At 39.6% G+C, this 19,789-nt stretch overlaps 1 protein-coding gene across 1 annotated transcript; it reads right to left on the minus strand.

Moving 5' to 3' along the window:
• Positions 1-1,086: 1,086 nt before the first annotated feature.
• Positions 1,087-18,727, minus strand: dgat1b (diacylglycerol O-acyltransferase 1b). The gene is made up of 17 exons (XM_073485965.1): positions 18,362-18,727; positions 16,831-16,918; positions 15,692-15,732; positions 14,526-14,611; positions 10,501-10,553; positions 9,876-9,981; positions 6,665-6,793; positions 6,341-6,409; positions 6,116-6,219; positions 5,625-5,663; positions 5,363-5,404; positions 5,231-5,275; positions 4,610-4,722; positions 4,138-4,203; positions 3,613-3,700; positions 2,840-2,902; positions 1,087-2,235 (listed from the first exon to the last, which is right to left on the minus strand). The coding sequence occupies exons 1-17, from the start codon at positions 18,604-18,606 to the stop codon at positions 2,086-2,088; spliced, it is 1,527 nt and encodes a 508-aa protein (XP_073342066.1). The 5' UTR covers positions 18,607-18,727; the 3' UTR covers positions 1,087-2,085.
• Between the last annotated feature and the right edge of the window lie 1,062 nt (positions 18,728-19,789).

Below are 19,789 nucleotides of genomic sequence, written 5' to 3' on the forward strand. Positions count from 1 at the left end.
TCAATAAGATCATTAGCCAGCGATATTCGTCATGATTAGGCGACCTACCAGGATTAATATCAAACAGTGATAAACATCATTTCACCACTTTGCTACTGGGCATCTTAGCCTGGGGCACAAAACTGTCTTTGTGTGTGTGTGTGTGTGTGTGTGTGTAGATTTGTCACCCAGAAATGTGAGGACAGGACCGTGAACCTGCATTTTGTCAGGCTGACAGAGAATTAAACAGCAAGTCTGAGGCGAATCACAAAGTTTCTGTAGGCATGTGTGTACGTGCTCCGCGAGTGTGACATTTGGTTAAACAATCATCAGTGGGGATTAGAGCAGAGATGTGACAAGACACACACACAGCTTTACAGGGTACACGATGAATTATAGAGAATCAGCTCACAGTCAAAATGCACCAACTTATTTTCTCCATCAGTCTCATTCTTCTTCATTGTTATTCCAAGAATTCAGATTAATTCATTACAAAAAAGGACTTGATCTGGGAGCCATCTTGTAACATGTTAGCGCTCATGTAGGGACTTAAAACAAGCAGTAACTGGTTATCATCGAGGTTTGAGAAAACGCTGACCCACTGTATAATGAGGTGATTCACTTTGAAAGACACGGCAGTCTCAGCAATCACAATGTAAAAATCATACTAAGTCATTTTTTTCAGGGTTCATTAAAAGGTAACTCCACCAATTTTTCATATTAAAGTTTGTTTGCAGGTCTTGGGGAGTATTACTGCATATGTGGCTCCAGAAGAAGATACATGTAATCTGGTAAATTGCCTCCAGTGACTACTGCTGTTTTAAAAAGATAGCTGGTTTGACATTGAAAGCAACACATTACAAATTTTAGAAGAGTTTTTGTCACGTGTAAACACTTGCCTAATGTATAACAAATGAATGGGAGCTGTGGAAATCTTTCTTCCTCTTCTGGCTCTCTGTGGCTTGTCTGAGTTCAATTTCAAGAAGAGAACCTCAGGCAGGTGTCTTCATTTGACTTGGTCTAATTAGAAATGTCATACTTACTCACATGAAAATACAATCAAAGGTTTGATGAACTTCCTCACGAAATAACACACAATAACAAGACTTAAATTTAACTCTCTGAATATTTATTTTCAGGCACACACATTGTATTTATAGACACATCATTAGACATCATTACTTGGCAGCAGTCCAATGAGACAATTGCATGACAAAAAACACAAATTCAGTGATTTTGCCTTCTATATATCAACAAAGAAGTGTGTGATTGGACATGTGCTGTACTACTGTAACAAACTTCAGGTAAAAAGAAAAAAAACATACAAGAACGCCCCTTTAACTGCCAAATTAAAACGATGAAAAAATAAAAATCGTACTTTCATAAATTCTTATAATCATACATTCATTTTTGCTGATGATGTTTCATCTAACAGTAAAACTGGACATATTTAAGCCCCTTTGGCACAGCAGATCATATCATCTCTGTCATAACTTCTATAAAGGCACTTGTGTTGTGTTATAAAGGAAATGTGTTGTGAACTTGACAATTGATAAAAATCAGCCACAGTCATTATACTGTCCATGAACACAGTTGAAGAGCAGCAAAGCCTCTATGGTAAAACAAAGAAAGGGCTTTTGAAGTACCAAATACAGGTTTATCCATTCAGCAAACATGTCAGCCTAAAGTGGCCACCAGAGGTTTTAAAAAGAAACCGCAAGAAAAATCACCTGAGTGAGATGCTGCTTTACTATATCACTTGATACAGAAGTGACAAACTTCTCCTTAAGTTAAAGTGGTACTTCAAGAATAAACATTTTTCTACACCTTCCACTTTCAACATCAACAATATTTTTCCCCAGCTTGAGGAAAACGTTTTTTCCTGGCAAGAAGATACAAGTTGTCTAATGTAAACATGCTATGATCAGGATGGGAACAGTTCATCCTGACATGTAGAGAATGACATCTGTCACCTCCACTGGACGCTAGTGGTACTTTACGTTTTTTGTAACCGTTTGTTTGTGTGTACGAGTGAGACAAAGTGAGAGAAAGATGGCAGATATGTACGTGTATATATATATGTGTGTGTGTGTGTGTGTGTGTATATCAGTCAGCCTCCTGTCTGTAGTGCAGGACGTAGTAGTCGTGGACGTACATCAGGACGGCGAACGGCTGACCGATGATGATTGAGATCCACACTGCAGCGTTGCCGTAGTTACCGCGCAAGAAGTGGCCAACAAACCAGGCTAATGGAAGCTGATGAATAAAAAACAAAAAAACAAAAAAGGAAATTAAATAAACACACTGGGTGATTGGGTTTTTAATGAGTCATTACGGTCTCACATTCTCTCTGTGTCTGTATTGTTTTCTGATTTCTGTTGTCTGCGTTTCATGACTCAGCACACTGTAATGAGTAACAAACTAACAAAGTCAGCAAAGTCTAAAAGACACTCATACTGCCTATTGTTCTGCCATATTCCCTGTGATACATCAAACATACCCTCTCCTGCTAATGAGGTTATTAATTAAGTTAATGACACTGGAGCCAAACACTGAGAGCACCTTTAAAAATGTCCCACAGGAGTCAAAAGGAACATCACCTACTTGTCTTTATTTTTTTTATACTTTTAGTATAACTGGGTTTCATAAATAAACTATGTACTAAATGTCACACTAACTTTACCTGTACTGTACCTGTGTTCTGTACCTTTTCAAAAAAAAAAAAGGAATATCTTACGAAACTGCATACTTTACACTTTTAAATGAAAATATAAATTGTTTAATCATCAGTACAGTAAAGTAAAGCTAGTTGCCGATCGCAGCTGTAAGTTTACCATCAATGATATGGTCTGGGTCTTACCTGTGCCATCATGCCCATGAAGGCCCAAAGTCTGAACATCCTGAGAGGAACACTCACCAAGTACTGAAACAAAAATCACATCAAATAAATGTTCTCTATGAAATATAATCTGACTAGCTACAAAAACAAACAAACATTTACCTGAAAAAAGTTCGGACACAAGTCTATACAGGAAACTAGTGGAACCAGATATACAGTGATTGTGGTTGGACAACTAAGTGACCTACGGCACTCAGATGAAGTTGTCTATCAAGACACTGTGGTTTGACCTCAGCATATACATTAGTGATATGCTGAGTTTCCAGATCTAACTAGTGAGTAAGTTCCCAGAAGAAGTCTGCAAATACTAGCAGTCCAGTACTAAAAATCAATCATCCAAAACATCATGTAATAACTACAATGTGCCAAACCTCGTACTTCTGTCTCTCTGAATTAATGCATTTAAACTGCCCGCTTATAATTTCCTGGATCTATCTGAAGTGTCTGTGAATCACGTGACGCATTTTGAACTTCTGTTGTTGCGACACTCTCTAGTGAAGGGCTCTGACATTAAGCAATAACTATCAGCCAATCACAGCACAGCTGGGCGGGAAAAGGCAGACTTAGGAAAAAAAAAGATAACGCTCCTGACACCCACAGCAGCGACTAATGATGGGTCAAACATCATTTATCATGAATTCTGGGCTTCCATTGGAATGCTCACCCAACATTTGGCACATTTAACTGGGTACTGAGTACTATCTGCAGAGAAAGTAGTCGATCTCAGCTCTTACCTCATGAAAGAAAGCCGACAAGAAGAAGACAGCTGATTGGCTGACTTTTTTACTAAATCCCCTCCTGAGCAGCGGCTTGTAGAAGTGGCTGCAAGGCAGACAAAAGAACAGATGTTGAAATGGGTGGGTGGACATGCACTGTGAATCAGAAAGTCAGGACAACAATTTTATTTATTTGTTTTAAAAGTCATTTAGTATCTGTTTCCCGAATAAATACTGCATGTTGAAATATCTCCACCCTCTTGTCCTGTAGTCCTTCCTCCCTGACAGGAATTAAATAGACTTTAAACAGCATTTAATTTACTTTGTCTGGTTTAATGTAACCGCACGGCATTCGCTCCTGCTGCTTTGTTAGTGTATGCGGGACTGGCTGCAGGCACTGTATTTATTACAACCACTTACTCTCTCACAGCCAGATGAATCACTTTTCCAAATACAACACTGGGCCTTGTTAAGCCTTGTGCCCTGTTCAGTTCTATAAATTTCATTGCTCCTTCTCAGCGAGTTAGTGTGCAAATAACTCACCGGAGACACCACTTGTGTACGGGGATGTTCCAGTTCTGCCAGAAATATGTCACTGACTCAGAGTTCCTGAAAGAAGAGTTAGAAAAAAAACAGTATTGAAGCATTCCAGGGGCTAAATAATGGATCTAAGGTTGTTTGATCAATATTGATGAACATGGAAAAGTGTAAAATCTTAATTTCCAGCAGGAAAAGAGGAAACAACCAACGTGTAGGATTATCGTACAGTTAATGATATCAGCCAAGGTAAAAAAAACATAGTGTTTATATTTGCAAAACGTACTCCTCTGACTCTACAAAAATCCCAAATGCTTTTAACCACTACATTACAGGAGTTTGTACTGAAAATATCTACCATGCATGCTGACATACACTTTTAGTGAGTACAGCAACTCTGAACTGTACAGACTCAGTCAATCCTTCATCGCAGCGCACCACACCTCAGTCAATTCATAAGCTACACACAGAAACTTACCACCAGTCCTTGTAGAACTGTCTGTCTCCAAAGCACAGCAGCTCGGCAGTGAAGTTCATAGACGAGTGGAAGAACCAGTAGAAAAACATCAGCCACAGCAAGTGATTAGGAACCTTGAGAAAGGTTGGAGAAACGGAAACAAACCAGAATAAACTATATGACTGTGAAATATTTAAGAGGAGATCTCCAAACTAACTTCTCATGCGCAATGAGTTCATCACTATATTATGAATGATACAATGTGAAATGCAGTATAAACCCTGGAAAACATATTTTGAGTAATAGCAACATTTGGAAAGATGTCAGTGAAACATAAATAATGCATTGTAATAATGCATTTATTGCAAAAAATGTCAAATCTTACCAAGTATATTTGTCTAATTTCTAGCCATAACATTGAATACAATAAACAATCAGCTAGACAGTAACATTTCAGTGTCATATGGGGACTTGTTTTTGGACCAATTCACTGATTGGTAGATTTTTTTACTTATTAAAAGCAAGAACCCCCTTGTTTCCATTGTTCCATCTTTCCGAGCACAGCTGTACCAGATGGAGCAGCCATGAAGACGGAAGTAAAAGGTTCTGCATGAAGTATTTAAATATGTTGTATTTACTCACAGCTAATCTTAAAAGTCTCTCAGTCATCCTGGACAGATCCATGTCCTACAGAGCAGACAGCCACAGATTAACAAACATGACACCATGTTGTTTTGTGCAGTATAAGATTCACTGTCACTCTTTTTTCCTCACCTCTAGTGGCTTCATGGAACTTTGAATGATGGGAATCATCCACTGATAGAAAGAAAGTAAAAAGCAGTGTTAAGACAATTTCAGATGTGTGCTGTAAATTGAGAATTTTATATATTGGCTTAATTTGTAAAACATTTTGCTAGGAAATCTGAAAAAAAGACAACACAAGCATAAGATTTACAATGAATAAAGAAGTAATGACATTACAAACAGACAAATATAGCAATACACATCAGTTATTGATTACATTGTGAGACCTTACCTGTTGAGTGAGAGCAACTAACAGCTGGGTGAAGAACAGCTGGAGACAAAAAACACACATCAACAGAGTGAATGACTTCTGATTGATGAATTTGAGTGATTTCTTAGATTGACAGAGAATCAGAAGACAGTAAAGCTTTCTGAACTTTTTAAATAATGTTTTAAGTTATATATCATTACTGGAAATGTTCCTGTATACTATGTAGTTCAGAGATGGTTTACATTTCTAAATGTTCCTCGCCCTGTTAGACTGTCATCATGCCCCCAGATCTCAGCATTAAACTTGATTTGTAAATTAGACCTAATGTTTCCCTTAAAAACTCACTTTAAAATGAATGTACCATCCTCTTCACTATCATGCAGGGTAAACATTAAGCTTTTACCAGCTGTGCAGGTGTACTTGCTCTCAAGCGCTTTGTTTAGGAGATGCTTGTGAAAATGTGAGAGCACTCAAAAAAAAACAAAACACACAGCTATGACATTTTCCCTCACCATCTCACACAGTCTCCTCAGCAGGAAACCCATGCGGATGTTAGGCGAGCGTGGGAAGTTGAGTTCGTAGCACAGAGTTGGAGCAAAGACAAAGTAGTACATGTCTACGGAGATAGAGAGGAGGTCAGTGTGACGGTAAGTGAAAATATGTGACACAATGAAACACATGAAAAAGAGGGCATGGTACATTATTAATTTGGTTTCTAATAAGATGTGTTCGAGTACCTCTGATGGTAAGGTTGCCAGGGTAACACACATTACGGTCGCCTCCACTGAGGTGCTGTGCTGACGGACCTGTGGGAAAAATAAATGCACAAACACACATGAGATTGCAAACCATATGTGAGGAAGCATTTTTATATTCTATCCAAGAGCTGCAATATCAAGTTTCTGCCATTAGATGTCACTGTAACAGCATCAGCAATGGACTACAAAAGCATTTAAAACATCCACAAACTGACCTTAAAATTAGCAAAGGTCTTGAAATTAGTATACAAACCCTCATTTGCCAAAAAATGTCTGCATGTGCATGTCTGTTTTCTGACTTACAAGACAGCGACCTGGCCAGTTTTTTGGCCTTGACAGTGCTCAGCTCTCTGCACCACATGTTGACGTCCTTATAGGAGTACAGCTTCAGGGAGAGGATGGTGTAGGTGCCAAGAACAAACGCTCCACCAACTGACAGAGAAAGAGAAAGAGAGATAAGAAAAGATGATAGTTATAGCACTGAAGCTGTAGTGTGAGAACATGTGATCACGTGATATACTGTAGTGCCTCCAAGTATGGGAAGGTGGGAAGCAGAGAAGAAGGCCAGGGTATAAAACAGTGAAGAGGAAAGGAGGAGGGGATAAAAAGAGAGAGAGGGGGAGAATGTGAGCAAAAAGTGTGAGACAGAGGATGGAGGGGGACACAGGGACAGGATGGAAGGAGATAAACACACACAGAGAAAAGGGAGGATTGAGAGAGTGAAGAAAGGAAGGGAAAGAGAGAGAGAGCGAGGTCATCATCTGATCTTGAACAAACAGCAAAACAAGCGTAGTAAAATAAATCATCTCAACTCAAAGTATGAGAGCAGCCTAACTGTGCCAAGGACGTTAGTATACAATAGAGTCACCATGTTTACCAGAGTGTGTGTGTGTGTGTGTGTGTGTGTGTGTGTGTGTGTGTGTGTGTGTGTGTGTGTGTGTGTGTGCAGTCATAAAACTGTCAGTCATAAAAAGACAGGCTACCTAAGCGGTTTTCCCACCAGGACTTTATCAATAGATACCATGTGCTCGATAGGAAAGGATCATGCTCAACACAACAACCACACACCTCATATGTGTGCACAAACACACAGAGACACACAAATAAAAGCTGCCTGTTTTGCCAACCGGGTGAGGGTGAGGTCAGCACACCTGGCATCAAACCACAGCAGATCTTATCCATTAACCATCTGGCTCTCTGTGGCTTCTAGTCAACTACATTGGCTCCTAGACAGCTACAGTAGATTGTCATCATAGGAAAACAAAGAGGCGGGGCTGGAGTGGATAAACAATCCAGAGGAGCCAATCATCACCCACTCACTGTGAACTCACAAACATCCGCCTCAAATATTCTAATATCTCAGCTACATTGAGAATTACATTTTTGTAGTTTTCTTCTCAGTAGACCTTAGGATGGCAAAGACTGACCCTGTGTTCCGATACTCATACTACCATACTAGAAAAAGATTTAGTATGTCCCAATACGAAGAATGTGAAATGCAGTATGCCAAAAAATACCAGGATGTCATACAAAGGCATTTTGCATTTCCTGCTATTCTGACCCACAATCCTCTGCGCAGCGGAAGATAAGTCACATGTCAACAAAAGCCGAGATAGCACAAACATTTGACAGCTCACTGACGCTAAAACGTTCAAACTCGTTTCACCGCTAAGAATGCCAGCTCTATCTGGTAACATAATATATGTCCTCAGATGCCACACACCTGACACACCTTACCTTAAAGTGTGGGTAATTATCTCAGTTTGGATCTGAGTTTAGAGATTATGTTCCATCACATTCTTGCTTGTTGCTCTCTATCAATTGTTTCTGGAGCACCAGCAAGCTTCGAGTTTATTATACAGACAGGAAACTTCAATGAATAAAGTTCAACAAAACTGTTCAACAGTTTAATACCCTTTCATTGTACATTAAACACACCAGTTAATGGCAATGGCTGAATTCTGGTTGCATAAGCAAAGTGTTACAGTGTGTTTTACTCCTTCTTATAAAATAAAGCATTTTGGCCTTCACTGTAAGTACACCAGATTTCCGTTTTTTGGTTTCAGCAAATCAGATCATGATCCTTGGTGATATGCTACCACCTGTTTGTTATGAGTATGAATTCGACAGGTGGCCAGTTCTTACATATTGCACCTTTAAACTCCCAGGAATATTTTACTCCCTAACATCGCTGTTGGCATCGGCAAGTTTTTATTCTGAACCTAGATATACCTCGTACCTTGAATTCATTAACGGAGTGGAAATACTGAAAAAATGACCGCACACAGAAGAGAACAGTTTCCTTGATTTCAGATCCTTGTGCTCTGCTTCATGCACAATACCTACATACTGGTTGGGTAAGCAGTGTCCAGTAAATGCAATAGCTCTCTTTACACACACATATCTGCACACACACACATACACAGACACCTGCCCTCTGTCATTGCCCTTCCTGTGTGAACAGCAGCGCAGAGAGGAGAACAGACACACAGATGGACTGACTCCTTTACTCCTTCACCTCCCAGTGAGAGAACAGATGAGAGGAGACGAGAAGAGTAAAAACCAAAATGGGAGAGCAGCAAAAAATTGAAACAATGATCTTCTGGAACCAAATGAAGAAAGAAATGTGTAAAATTACACTAGAAACTCATTATCTGTCTGTTTCAGGCTCAAGGTACTAAGACTAAGCCAAAAAATCTGAGCTAAATATAATACGTGTAAAACTACTGGGGAAGGTTTGTGGGTTAAGTGATAGATTTGACCTTAGCAGTGAAATATTTTACATGTTCAAGTTCAAAATGTGTCCCTGTTAGACGTCCTACTCTCCAAACATCTGTACTTTTGTAAATATAACCAATTCATATCAGGCAACTTTTTTCAAAACTGGATCTACAATGTTTTAATGAATCACGAGAAGGAATACAGTGTTCTGGTGTATCATCTCCTGGAAAGTATTGCTAATTTATCACGGGTGAACTGTATGGTTTGTGGCGGGCGGCCACGGTTTCTGTCAGGCAGCTTGATAAAGACAGAAGAAGGTGACCCTTGGATGACCCTGTACTGCAAGCCACGCCTACTTTGGCATATCTCCTTCTCTCCTGTCTTTTCCTCTCCTCTCCTCCACTCTTCTCCTTTCCTCCCTCTCTCCTCTCCTCACCTCCTCCTCTCTTCTCTCAGAGCCAGCTGGAAATAATCCAGTCATGACCAACTGGTCCATTACCACTAACCGACTCCAATTATGACTCTGTATAAGAGGTGTCTTTTACTGCACTACCACACTGGTCGACTGTTTCTCTGAAGGGTAAGGATATGAATGTCCTCTTCATCTTCATTATAATTTCATTATTTTCTGTTTTATACACATGGCTACATTGTAAACTACCAATGAATGGATAATGGAGTGGCTGTGTAATAGCTGCTACTGTTTCAGTCAACTATTTGTCTCTGTTATGTACAGTTCATAGTAGCATGGCCGCAGAGATGGTATTATAATTACAGTAAAAAAACATTTTACCTGGGGTCATGGAGGGGACCAGTAGGACCACTGCAGCAGGGAATGTTAACATTATTGTCAGGTTAATGCAATGGACCAGAAAACCCACAAGTTCACTGAACGAACCCTGGGCGAAAAGAGAAAGGCAGAGAGGGACAGCTGGAGTTACATTTAATATTAAAAACAGAACAAGTTTTTAAACCACTGTCAGCCAACTTACTTAACTTGATTTTGTATGTAGATTTTTAATAATTTGTTTTGAGCTTATTCTAAAAACAGTGAGGAGAATACAGAAGACAAACATGAAATTTTTAGGCGTTTGTTTGCTCTTCTTTTGAACAGAAGCACATTTTAAGTAACAGTGGCCTATTAAAGTTTTTAACAGCTCATGATGTTCCATATTCATGCCAAACAGACAGAGCATAACTGAATATGCCCTAAATGCAGATGGTGAAACTAATTTCCCATTTTACCATTCAACATTCGCAGAAGCGATCCGGGAGGGTCAGCCAGTCAGTCGGTTTTAGAGAACAGTTTTAGAAAAATAATCCCTCCTGGGAGTGCTGAAAGTGCTCCGAATTCAACAGTTCAGTTTAAAATCCACGGCTCTCTGATGTTCAAGTGCAAGCAGGGTTTCTCCACTCACCTTCGACAGCTGCCTTTCTGTGAAGAGAGCCACCAGGATGAAGATGTTGGAAACTGTCAAAACACAATGTAAGATTCATGTTAGTTCTTCTGAAACAAGCTGTATTGCATATCTGAAAGGATGAAAGTATGACTATGACTCTGAGAAAAATAAATATCTTTATAAGCCTTCTTAAGTCTTTATTTGTGGCTAACAATATTGCCCTAAGTTAAAAGATATTAATTTCTAATTATATGTGAGAGTTGACAGAGGGGAAGTGTAGAGACAAGTTAATTAAAGAGCTAACTATGCAACTATATTTACAATCATATGTTGTACATTGTTGCTGCTAAGTGAAGACCTTCTTAAAACTATTATCGCGCAGCATTCTGTTTCGCAATGATGCTCCCATTTTGTCTTGTGTTAAGTCTTTAGCTCAGCCTCAGCAAGGCTGTGGCATTTTTAGTTCAGCTCACTGTGATCAAGTGAGCCATTGCTTGCAAAAAACGGCCAAGTCAGCAGCCACTTGGACTTTCAATGGCCGTCTATTTGTGCTGTTACGGTACTGGTACTTGCAGCAGCCAAAAAGGACAAGAGAGAAGCATCTTAGCAATCCTTCTCATAGTTTATATTCCAAATAAAGACAATATTACAATACACATCATATATTATATCTATAAGTCTTTATATTTATTTATGATTCAAAATAATATTATATTAATGTTGTATCATATTATAGAGGTGCAATATGTAGGAATATTAGTTTAAAACATTCAAAAATGTATTGAAATGATCAACATATTGTGAAGCTTGATGTTCTGCAAAGAAGTCTATAAAGTTAGCATGCTAATTAGCTAGACTAGCATACACACACACACACACACACACACACACACACACACACACACACACACACACACACACACACACACACACACACACAGTCACAGGCTCTCACATGACACAGCAACACCTGATGAAAGAAATGAGCCAGCACTAACAGAGCATATGCGTGGCACAGCAGACACTGATTGCAAGAATGCTGAGTGAAAAGGCAGGTGGGTGCACGTGCGCACACACATACACACTCAATATCTTTTTCTATTGTTGATATTTTCGGTGACCTGCACAAATATTATTTTATCTTTAGAAGAGGAAATAAAACAGAACTCGTTTCATATTAAACAGCTACAATGTTCACAGGTTTTGAAAAGTAGTGCTGGTACTGAAATGAAGATGTCCTCAAAAGATTTGAGCACCTAGTTTAATTTCTTGCACACTCTATTAAGCATCAATTGTTGCCATTAAGCCTGATTCTGTGTGGAGCAAATTAGGCTTCAATGTATGTAGAGTTTTAATCTTGTGATAGTGTCAGTTTAAACTACTGGGTAACTCACTGCTGAATGAACTTAAGGAAGCCACTGGTACTGTATGTAGATTGCTCATTACCCTGACTAGACTAGGCAGAGACACACTGATGGCACATAATTGCAGCAATTGTTCCATTTTAAGACCCTAATCAGCGTACTAGCATGTCAATCCATCTAATCTAGAGCTAACAGATGTGTTAACTGTCAGAAATTTTGATTACTGGGTCTCATCATCTTGGCGTCAATGCAACTATATATCAGCATTCAAAATCAATTTCTTAAGTGGTTCGGTCACATGCTTGTTTATGACTTCATGGTCAACTTTGTACTATAGAAAGACAAGAAGGCTCCCAGAAGGAACGAATGCTTACAGGCAGAACTCTTTTTCATGTAACCAAGCAAACTAAAACCATTTTTTTAACGTGCTATTATTTGCAGGTTTAAGATAAAGTAGGCATCACTTCGCCAGGACTCTGCAAAGATGCTCATTATAGTTGTATGAGATTCTGTATTTAGGTAAATATCACATTTTATCTTTGCCCTAAAAGCACCTCTACAAAGTAATCTACCTGTAATTTACTGTCTTTTAACTAGTGGCCTTTTAACACAGAGACCACAAACATTTTCATAAAACATTTATGAAACTTTTATTTCAGCATAGTTTTGCTCCACTCGAGCTCAACAGGGCTGTGTATGACAGCTTACCAAAATAAGACTCTGACGATGTGCTTTTTGTTTTATTTTCTGTTCTTCGTCACACCTCAAGAGCCGAGACCTCAGGTAATGCATAACATGCAAGTGCTAATGTTCTTTTTATCTCTTTTGGAGGCAGGCCTGTTGAGCATCTTTGACAAACAGCAGCTATTGAGCCCATATGTGCATCAAACTGGAACAAACAGCCCCATTAAGCACCTGGTACACACACGTAATAAACCTTTCATCAAGTATCTACAGAGCAGATTTTCGGAGATATTTCAGAAGCAACAGATTTGTATCGTAGTTAAAGACTGTATACTTCAAAATTCATTTAATTTTCATTCATTTTGGTCACTCAAGGCTGGTTTTCAAAACTTTGCGCATTTTGCTGGTAGGCTACCATAAACTGTAGACTTCTCATTTACTCTGTGCTGAGGTATTTGAGTGTGTGTGTGTGGAAGTTGCTGCAGTGACTCTAGAAGCACTGAATGCCCTCTGGGAATGAGCTGCTTTACTGTCCATGCTACTGTAAACAGACTCCCATTCTCACCTGTCCCTTAACCATCGTCAGTGCAGTATTTACCTCAACTCATCCATCTCCTCCCCCCTCCCTTCTCTCACCCAGTGTTGATGCAGCACTTTACATCATCTTCCTTCCTCACTACTTTCTTCTCGTTCTTTTCCAACTTCCTCCGTTAACTTCTATTTTTTTATTCCTGCCTTCTTTCCCTCTTCCAAACCCTCTCTGTAGACCCTCCATCACTTTATTCTCTCTTCCATTTAATGCTTCACCCCCTTCTCATCTCTCTCTCCTCTCTTGCCCCCCTGCTTCCCTCGCTCTCCTCCTCGTTCTGCAGCACAGCACCACTGTGCAGTATATAGGGCAGGTGATTGTCTCTCTAGAGACACTGTGAGCTGCACCACTGCAGACTTTCACTGCGATATACCATAAAAATAAATATTGAAAAAACTTTGAATAAAGCATGTGCCTGTGTGTGTGTTAACACAGGGCATGCCTTGAAATAAAGCAGATTTCACCACCTATTTTGGGAGAAAAACTGACCTTTTCCACTGCTGCACATCCAGTTATTTAACCAAATTATCATTTATTTTTTTCACATTTTTAAAGTGTTGCAATACATCACTTTGAACTGCTCAGTGGTGTAATTTAGGGATATAACCAGGTTTACGTTTATCAGAAGATACACTATCTGTACTCATATACACAAAGCTAAACTTGAAGGTGATTCTGTTTTGGTTCAACAACTATTCAAGCTTTATTTTCAATCTTATTTTAACAAAAATGAAACAGGGATTTTTTTTTTCTACATATAAAAAACCTTAAAATTAAAAGCAAATGTATGTCGCAAAGTAAACATTGTTTGGCCTCACGTTCCTGTGCCAACAGAGTATTTAGGTCACTAAAACAAAGATTTTTTCTCTAAGATGCAGACTTTTCAGAACTCCGCACCTGTATGCAGAAGTAAAACAGAGTGTTTGGGAAGTGATGACTTCATCACCTCAGTTCACACATGCCCATTGTTTTCTTTTTGTCATGAGCACGTGGCTCAAACAACAACAGGCAGACTATAGATATGTTTATGTTTGGTTAGCGCCACAGAAAGTTTTTGTTGCTTTGTTTGTTGTTGTTGTCTTTCTTGCACTGCTTGTTTACACTGTCTTCCACTGCTAGACTCAATTATTGAGACCTTAAGTTAGCAGTCTTTTTACGGTTTTGGATCATTTTATTCAAATAGAATGATCTCACTACACATATTCGGAATGTCCCTCTTTGGTGTTTGACGTATCGTTGACGTACAATGCCGGCCACGCTTGTTTGATCGTTTGGATCGTTCTCGTATGTACACAGATATTTTGTACAAACCAGTACAACTCAGTTTTGCAAAATTAAGTGGCTGCCTGATTGTGTTTTTGCTTTCCTAGCAGGTGAGCTGTTGCGCACATGAAAGGTTTACCTACCAATCACCAGGCATCCTGCTGGCCAGCTGTAGGGATCTTTCAGAAACAAGGAAATCACCTGAATTGGGTCCACTAGAATACCGTACCTGACAAAAAAAATACAAAAAAAGGAGATTAAAGATTAAAGATCAATTTAATGGAGCTGATTTTCTTCAAAATAAAAATATTAAATATCTACACGCAACAAAAAAACAAAAGAAATGGATGATTTAAGTTTTTTTTTTGTTTTTTGAGAACCTGGTATTTCAGTTTTTAATATCTTTCATCGTCAGTACAGTTTTCCCTTTTTATTGCTTTTATAAATGGAATCATGGTCAATATAATTTGACTATGTTTGGTGGACACAAAACACTGCACATCACCACAAACACGCCATCCCCACCGTGAAGCATGGTGGTGGCAGCATCATGTTGTGGGGATGCTTATCGGCAGCAGGCCCTGGATGGCTTGTAAAGGTAGAGGGTAAAATGAATGCAGCAAAATATAGGCAAATCCGCGAGGACAACCTGATTTTGTCTGCGAGAGAACTACGACTTCGGAGAAGATTTATTTCCCAGCAAGACAATGACTAGAAGCGTACAGCGAAAGCTACACAGAAATGGTTTAAAGACAACAAGGTGAATGTTCTGGAGTGGCTGAGTCAAAGCCCAGACTTCAATTCAATAGAGAATTTGTGGTTGGACTTGAAAAGGGCAGTTCACGCCCGATCCACGTGTAACCTGGCAGAGTTTAAGCAGTTTTGCAAAGAAGAATGGAGTAATTGCAGTGTCCAGATGGGCAAGCCTGATTGAGATCCATCCACACAGACTCAGTGCTGTGACTACAGCCAAATATGCATCTACCAAATACTGACTTTAATGGGGTGAATACTTACGCAATCACTTATTTTACATTATATATTTTTGATTAATTGACATTACTTTGAAGAACTCTCTTTTCACTTTGACAATGAAGAGTTCTTTTTTGCTTTTTTTGTTTAGAAAGCCAAATTATATTGACCATGATTCCATTTATAAGAGCAATAAAAGGAGAAAACATCCAAGGGGGTGAATAATTTTTATAGGCACTGTAAAGGAAGCATTTAAGAAGCCTCTTGAAATAACATGCCATAAATTTAAAATGTGAAATGTGAAAAAGACAGGAATAACAAAAGACTGCTTACTCACCGTAACAGGTTTTCTAAGAAGAGGCGAGCATTACTCAGAACCTGTAACACAAAGCAACAGTTAAAGATCCAACTGTATTTCCATTTGTTTCTTCATTTCTCTACACTTTTCTTTCATTTGCTCCTATTGTCATGTCTCCTCCCGTTCTCCCCTTTCTCCTGCCTCTCCCTATATCTCATCTCTTTCCTCTCTTCAAACCGTTTCTCCTCTTCCTCATCCTCTTTGTCCCCACATTCTTTTTTGTTATCTCTCCTCCTCGCTCTTCCTCTTTCTAAATGGATTGTAATATCTCATTACCCAGCACAAAGGCTCTATTCCTGGGGATGGGATAGAAGTTGAGTGGGAATGAAGGAAAACCTCCAGCGATGAACACAACGATCTGTGTTCAAAGCCTGGATTAACAGAAGGCTTCGCTGGCCTCGTCTTCTCTTCCATTCTCTCCTATTTTGTCGCTTCTCTCCAGCACAGAGGAGGACGAGCTGCGAAAGGTGTTGAACTCGACATTAACTTGTTAGTCATACTGGATTATTTTACTGAAAATTCACATTTAATTTTTCCAGAAAGCATATTTGATTAACGTTTCAACCCCCCCTCCCTCCCCTTGTAGGGTCTACAAGTCAATTCAACCTCTTGCTCAGACTCTTTTGCAGTGTGGTTAAGCTGGCTGGAAACCAGATTTGTCACTGAATCAAATACACTGAGTCTGTTTGAAAACAAGTTGATATTATGGAACAATTTGTGTATAAGTATATATCAATCTTAATAAAGCAACAAACAAAACATGGAGGTTTAACAATGACATCATATGAAAGTTATCTAAACTCAATAGCTGTGTTCGTAATGCTATTCTAAACAATTACAACATTTAGTGTATAAACTGTTAACAAGTTTCTTAAGTGCTAATAAATGTATTATAATCTACCAATAAACATGTTTCTGATGCTATTAATGCTAATTTAGTCTTAATAACAGTAATAAGAATCTTATAAGGACTTAGAAGGGCCTTATTACCTATTTAATAACACTTATTGCAAGGACCTTAATATAAAGCATTACCAAAAAGATGTGTTCTTAAATGTATCCTGGTGTTTGGACATGGCCTGTATGTTTCTTTGTGTCTGTGCAAACTTAAGTCTTACCAGCATGACCACACACCAGTTGAGGACTCCTCTGTAGTTGTTGAAACCACTGGCTGAACTTAGCAGGGACTGCTGTGTCTTATGACAGCTACAGGAACAAATGAGGTGGATAAATGGGTGGAAGAAACAGGCACATAATGAGATTAAAGGGATAGTTCACCCCCGAATCGAGAATACATGTTTCTCTTCTTACCTGTAGCAATTTGCTCTACTGAACACTGTATCATCGTGAAGATGAGGCATGCAACCACTCAATCATGAGAAGCCAGTGCTTGTGACAGCATGGGATTTAAACATTAAGCTGTAATGTTAGCTAGCTTAGTGAGCTAGCCTCTCATCCATGAGTAGATGCACGCTTCCTTCTGCATGATGATACAGAAAAAATAGTTCCTACATAAAACTGCTCACAGAAAGGTCTGTGGATTATCTCGAACAACCAGATCATGATTTCTGGACAGAAACATGGGTGCCGAGTTTTTAAAATGTAAAAGTGTAAGTGCCATTCAGTTGCATTATCTATAAGTGAAGGCAGACATCGCCAGAATTTAGTAACTCACATCAAAACAATCTAGATAGATTAACAGCACTACAGGTAAGAGGAAATGTATTTTTGATTTTGGGTTGAACTGTCCCTTTCGACTGCATATCAAACCCCTAATCCAAATCAATAAATAAAGTTATAAAGGTGGGTCTTTGTACAAGTTATAAAATTATGCTTTTGTACAGTAATCCATGAGGTCCGGTCCAGAGCAACACAACAGCTCTGGCGGTGTTCCTCTTTTTATACATCCATGGCAGCGTCATAAAATAAAGTGTTTATCGGACAACAACATTTTCCAGTTAGTCACAAACTCTAAAAAAAAAACCTACTTAACATCTTTTTTTGCCACTACTAGTGTATGGGTGAGATATGGAGCAAGACCTGAAAAAAACCACACAGAAATCTCATGGGAACTTTATAATGACAATACTGTGGCAGTAACAAAAAAAACCTAATTTTTCATTTACAATAAAGCAAAGCCGACTGATGTCTTGTACACTAAATACCAAGTAGTGCTTAATCAGTTTATAGTGTATTCTTTGGTATTACATAAATGGCCTAAAGGGATTAAACTAGCCCACAATCCACCCTTGATCATGGGGCCCCTGTTAGATACGGCCCTGATCAATGAATCAGCCCACAACAAGTCGTATTTTAGCTGTCAGATAAGGTTACACACAAACTACATGCAGTGTTGCAATCAAGTGCTGAAGTTTTACTGCCAGGCAGCACTAAGAAAGTGTGACTCAAAGTATGAATGAATGGACGACAGGAATAAATAACGCCAACAGGGATAGTCCCGGACGACCTAAAATGACCCCACCTGGGCTGAGCAGGTCACCCCTCTCAGACTAGCTAGCTTAAATGACTTCCGGCGCTAACAAAGTAATATTAGCTTAAAGTAAATGTGACGTTAGCCGTTGGCATTCCCAAACTAAACCCCTCTAAACTAAAAAAGTGAAGTTAGCATACGTGTTGTAGCTCACTCACCTCAGTCTGTCACTTATGTCATCCCTGCGGTTCTTTTTCTCACTCTTTGGTTTGGACCGGACCGTCTCCAGCGAGCGGTCACGCTTCCCCTGCCCGTCGCCTCTGCTGCTGTTAGCGGCCACTGGGCTCTCACACCCCGCTGCAGACCTCCCGTTCATCGGCATCAGACTGGCGCCTCTCCCCGCCGCAAAAGTCGCCCTTCTCCTGCGAGTAAAGGCCCCGGTCCTCGCGTCCGAGTCCCCCATGATGACAGAGAGGAAAAAAAACAAAAACTACAAACCTACTTTAAGTTCACTTGTACTGTTTACTACTTCGGTCAGTAGCATGCCTGTTGCTACCAGCGTAGTAGCCCCGGAGAGGGGAAGTGGATAACAAGCTGTTGAACAATCCGCCCAAAGCTCAGACTTCCGTACAGTTCACAGGGAGGTAGGAGCGTGTTCATGACGCCACATGAAGTGACAGCAGCCTGGGACAGTGGCTGCTTGTAGTGCAAGTTAACCGACAGGTGAGTCAGACCACGAGGCTTTATCCCAAGAAGAGATAACAAGGAACAAGTTCCAGTCTGCACGCTCCTCCCAGCGCAGAGTGAAGTACAACAGAAGTGTTGTTTTGCACCAGGCACCAGCACCTGATGCAAAACAACTGGCAGCTGCAGGGATATCACAGAAGACAAGAACATAGTTGACAAAATATCACCTCAAGGTCCATTTGGTAGCTGTTCTGGAGCTGTGCCGTGTTAAAAACTGAAGAAAAATCCACAAATTAAACATAACCTCAAGGGACGCATAAGATGTTTAGTAATGATGTTAAACATGGTCAGCAGTCCACCATCTGGAGATACCTCCTGGACTGTGTGAGCACAGGGAAGTGGGAAAGTGCCCAGCCACACAGGAAGTTAGATATGGCAAGAGGATTTAGACACTGTGCACGTGTTAAAAAAGTGCTTCACTAACCTTTAAAGACTCCTTTCAATTTGTAGGTAATGACATGCGTCTTTATTCTTGCCAGGGCTTGTTAAGTAGTATAACAACAACAACAACAATCCCAACATAATCCCAACAACTTTACTTAACTTTGCTAAACTTTACAGATGACAATCAACAGCACAGTTCATACAATAATAAAACAAGTGAGGTAAGACTGAAACGCATTGAGCCAATTAAAAACACTGACTAATTCAGCTCTTCTGAAAAAATGTGTTTTAAAGACAGATTTCAGGGAGATCCATTCTGCTTTTTCATTTTTTCCTCTCCTTCAGTGATTTATATTTGAACCTGTGCATATAGAAGATCTTGAAAGTAAAGGTCAAAGTCCACGCCAACAGAAGTTCCTATCTCCCACAGAAAACGCTGCTCCTGAAACGCCTCGTCAGTTGTTTCTGTGACTTTGTGACATCACGCTACGTCACAGAGTCGCACACAATTTATG

This window comes from Pagrus major, chromosome 17 (assembly GCF_040436345.1).
Source record: "Pagrus major chromosome 17, Pma_NU_1.0".
NCBI lineage: Eukaryota > Metazoa > Chordata > Actinopteri > Spariformes > Sparidae > Pagrus > Pagrus major.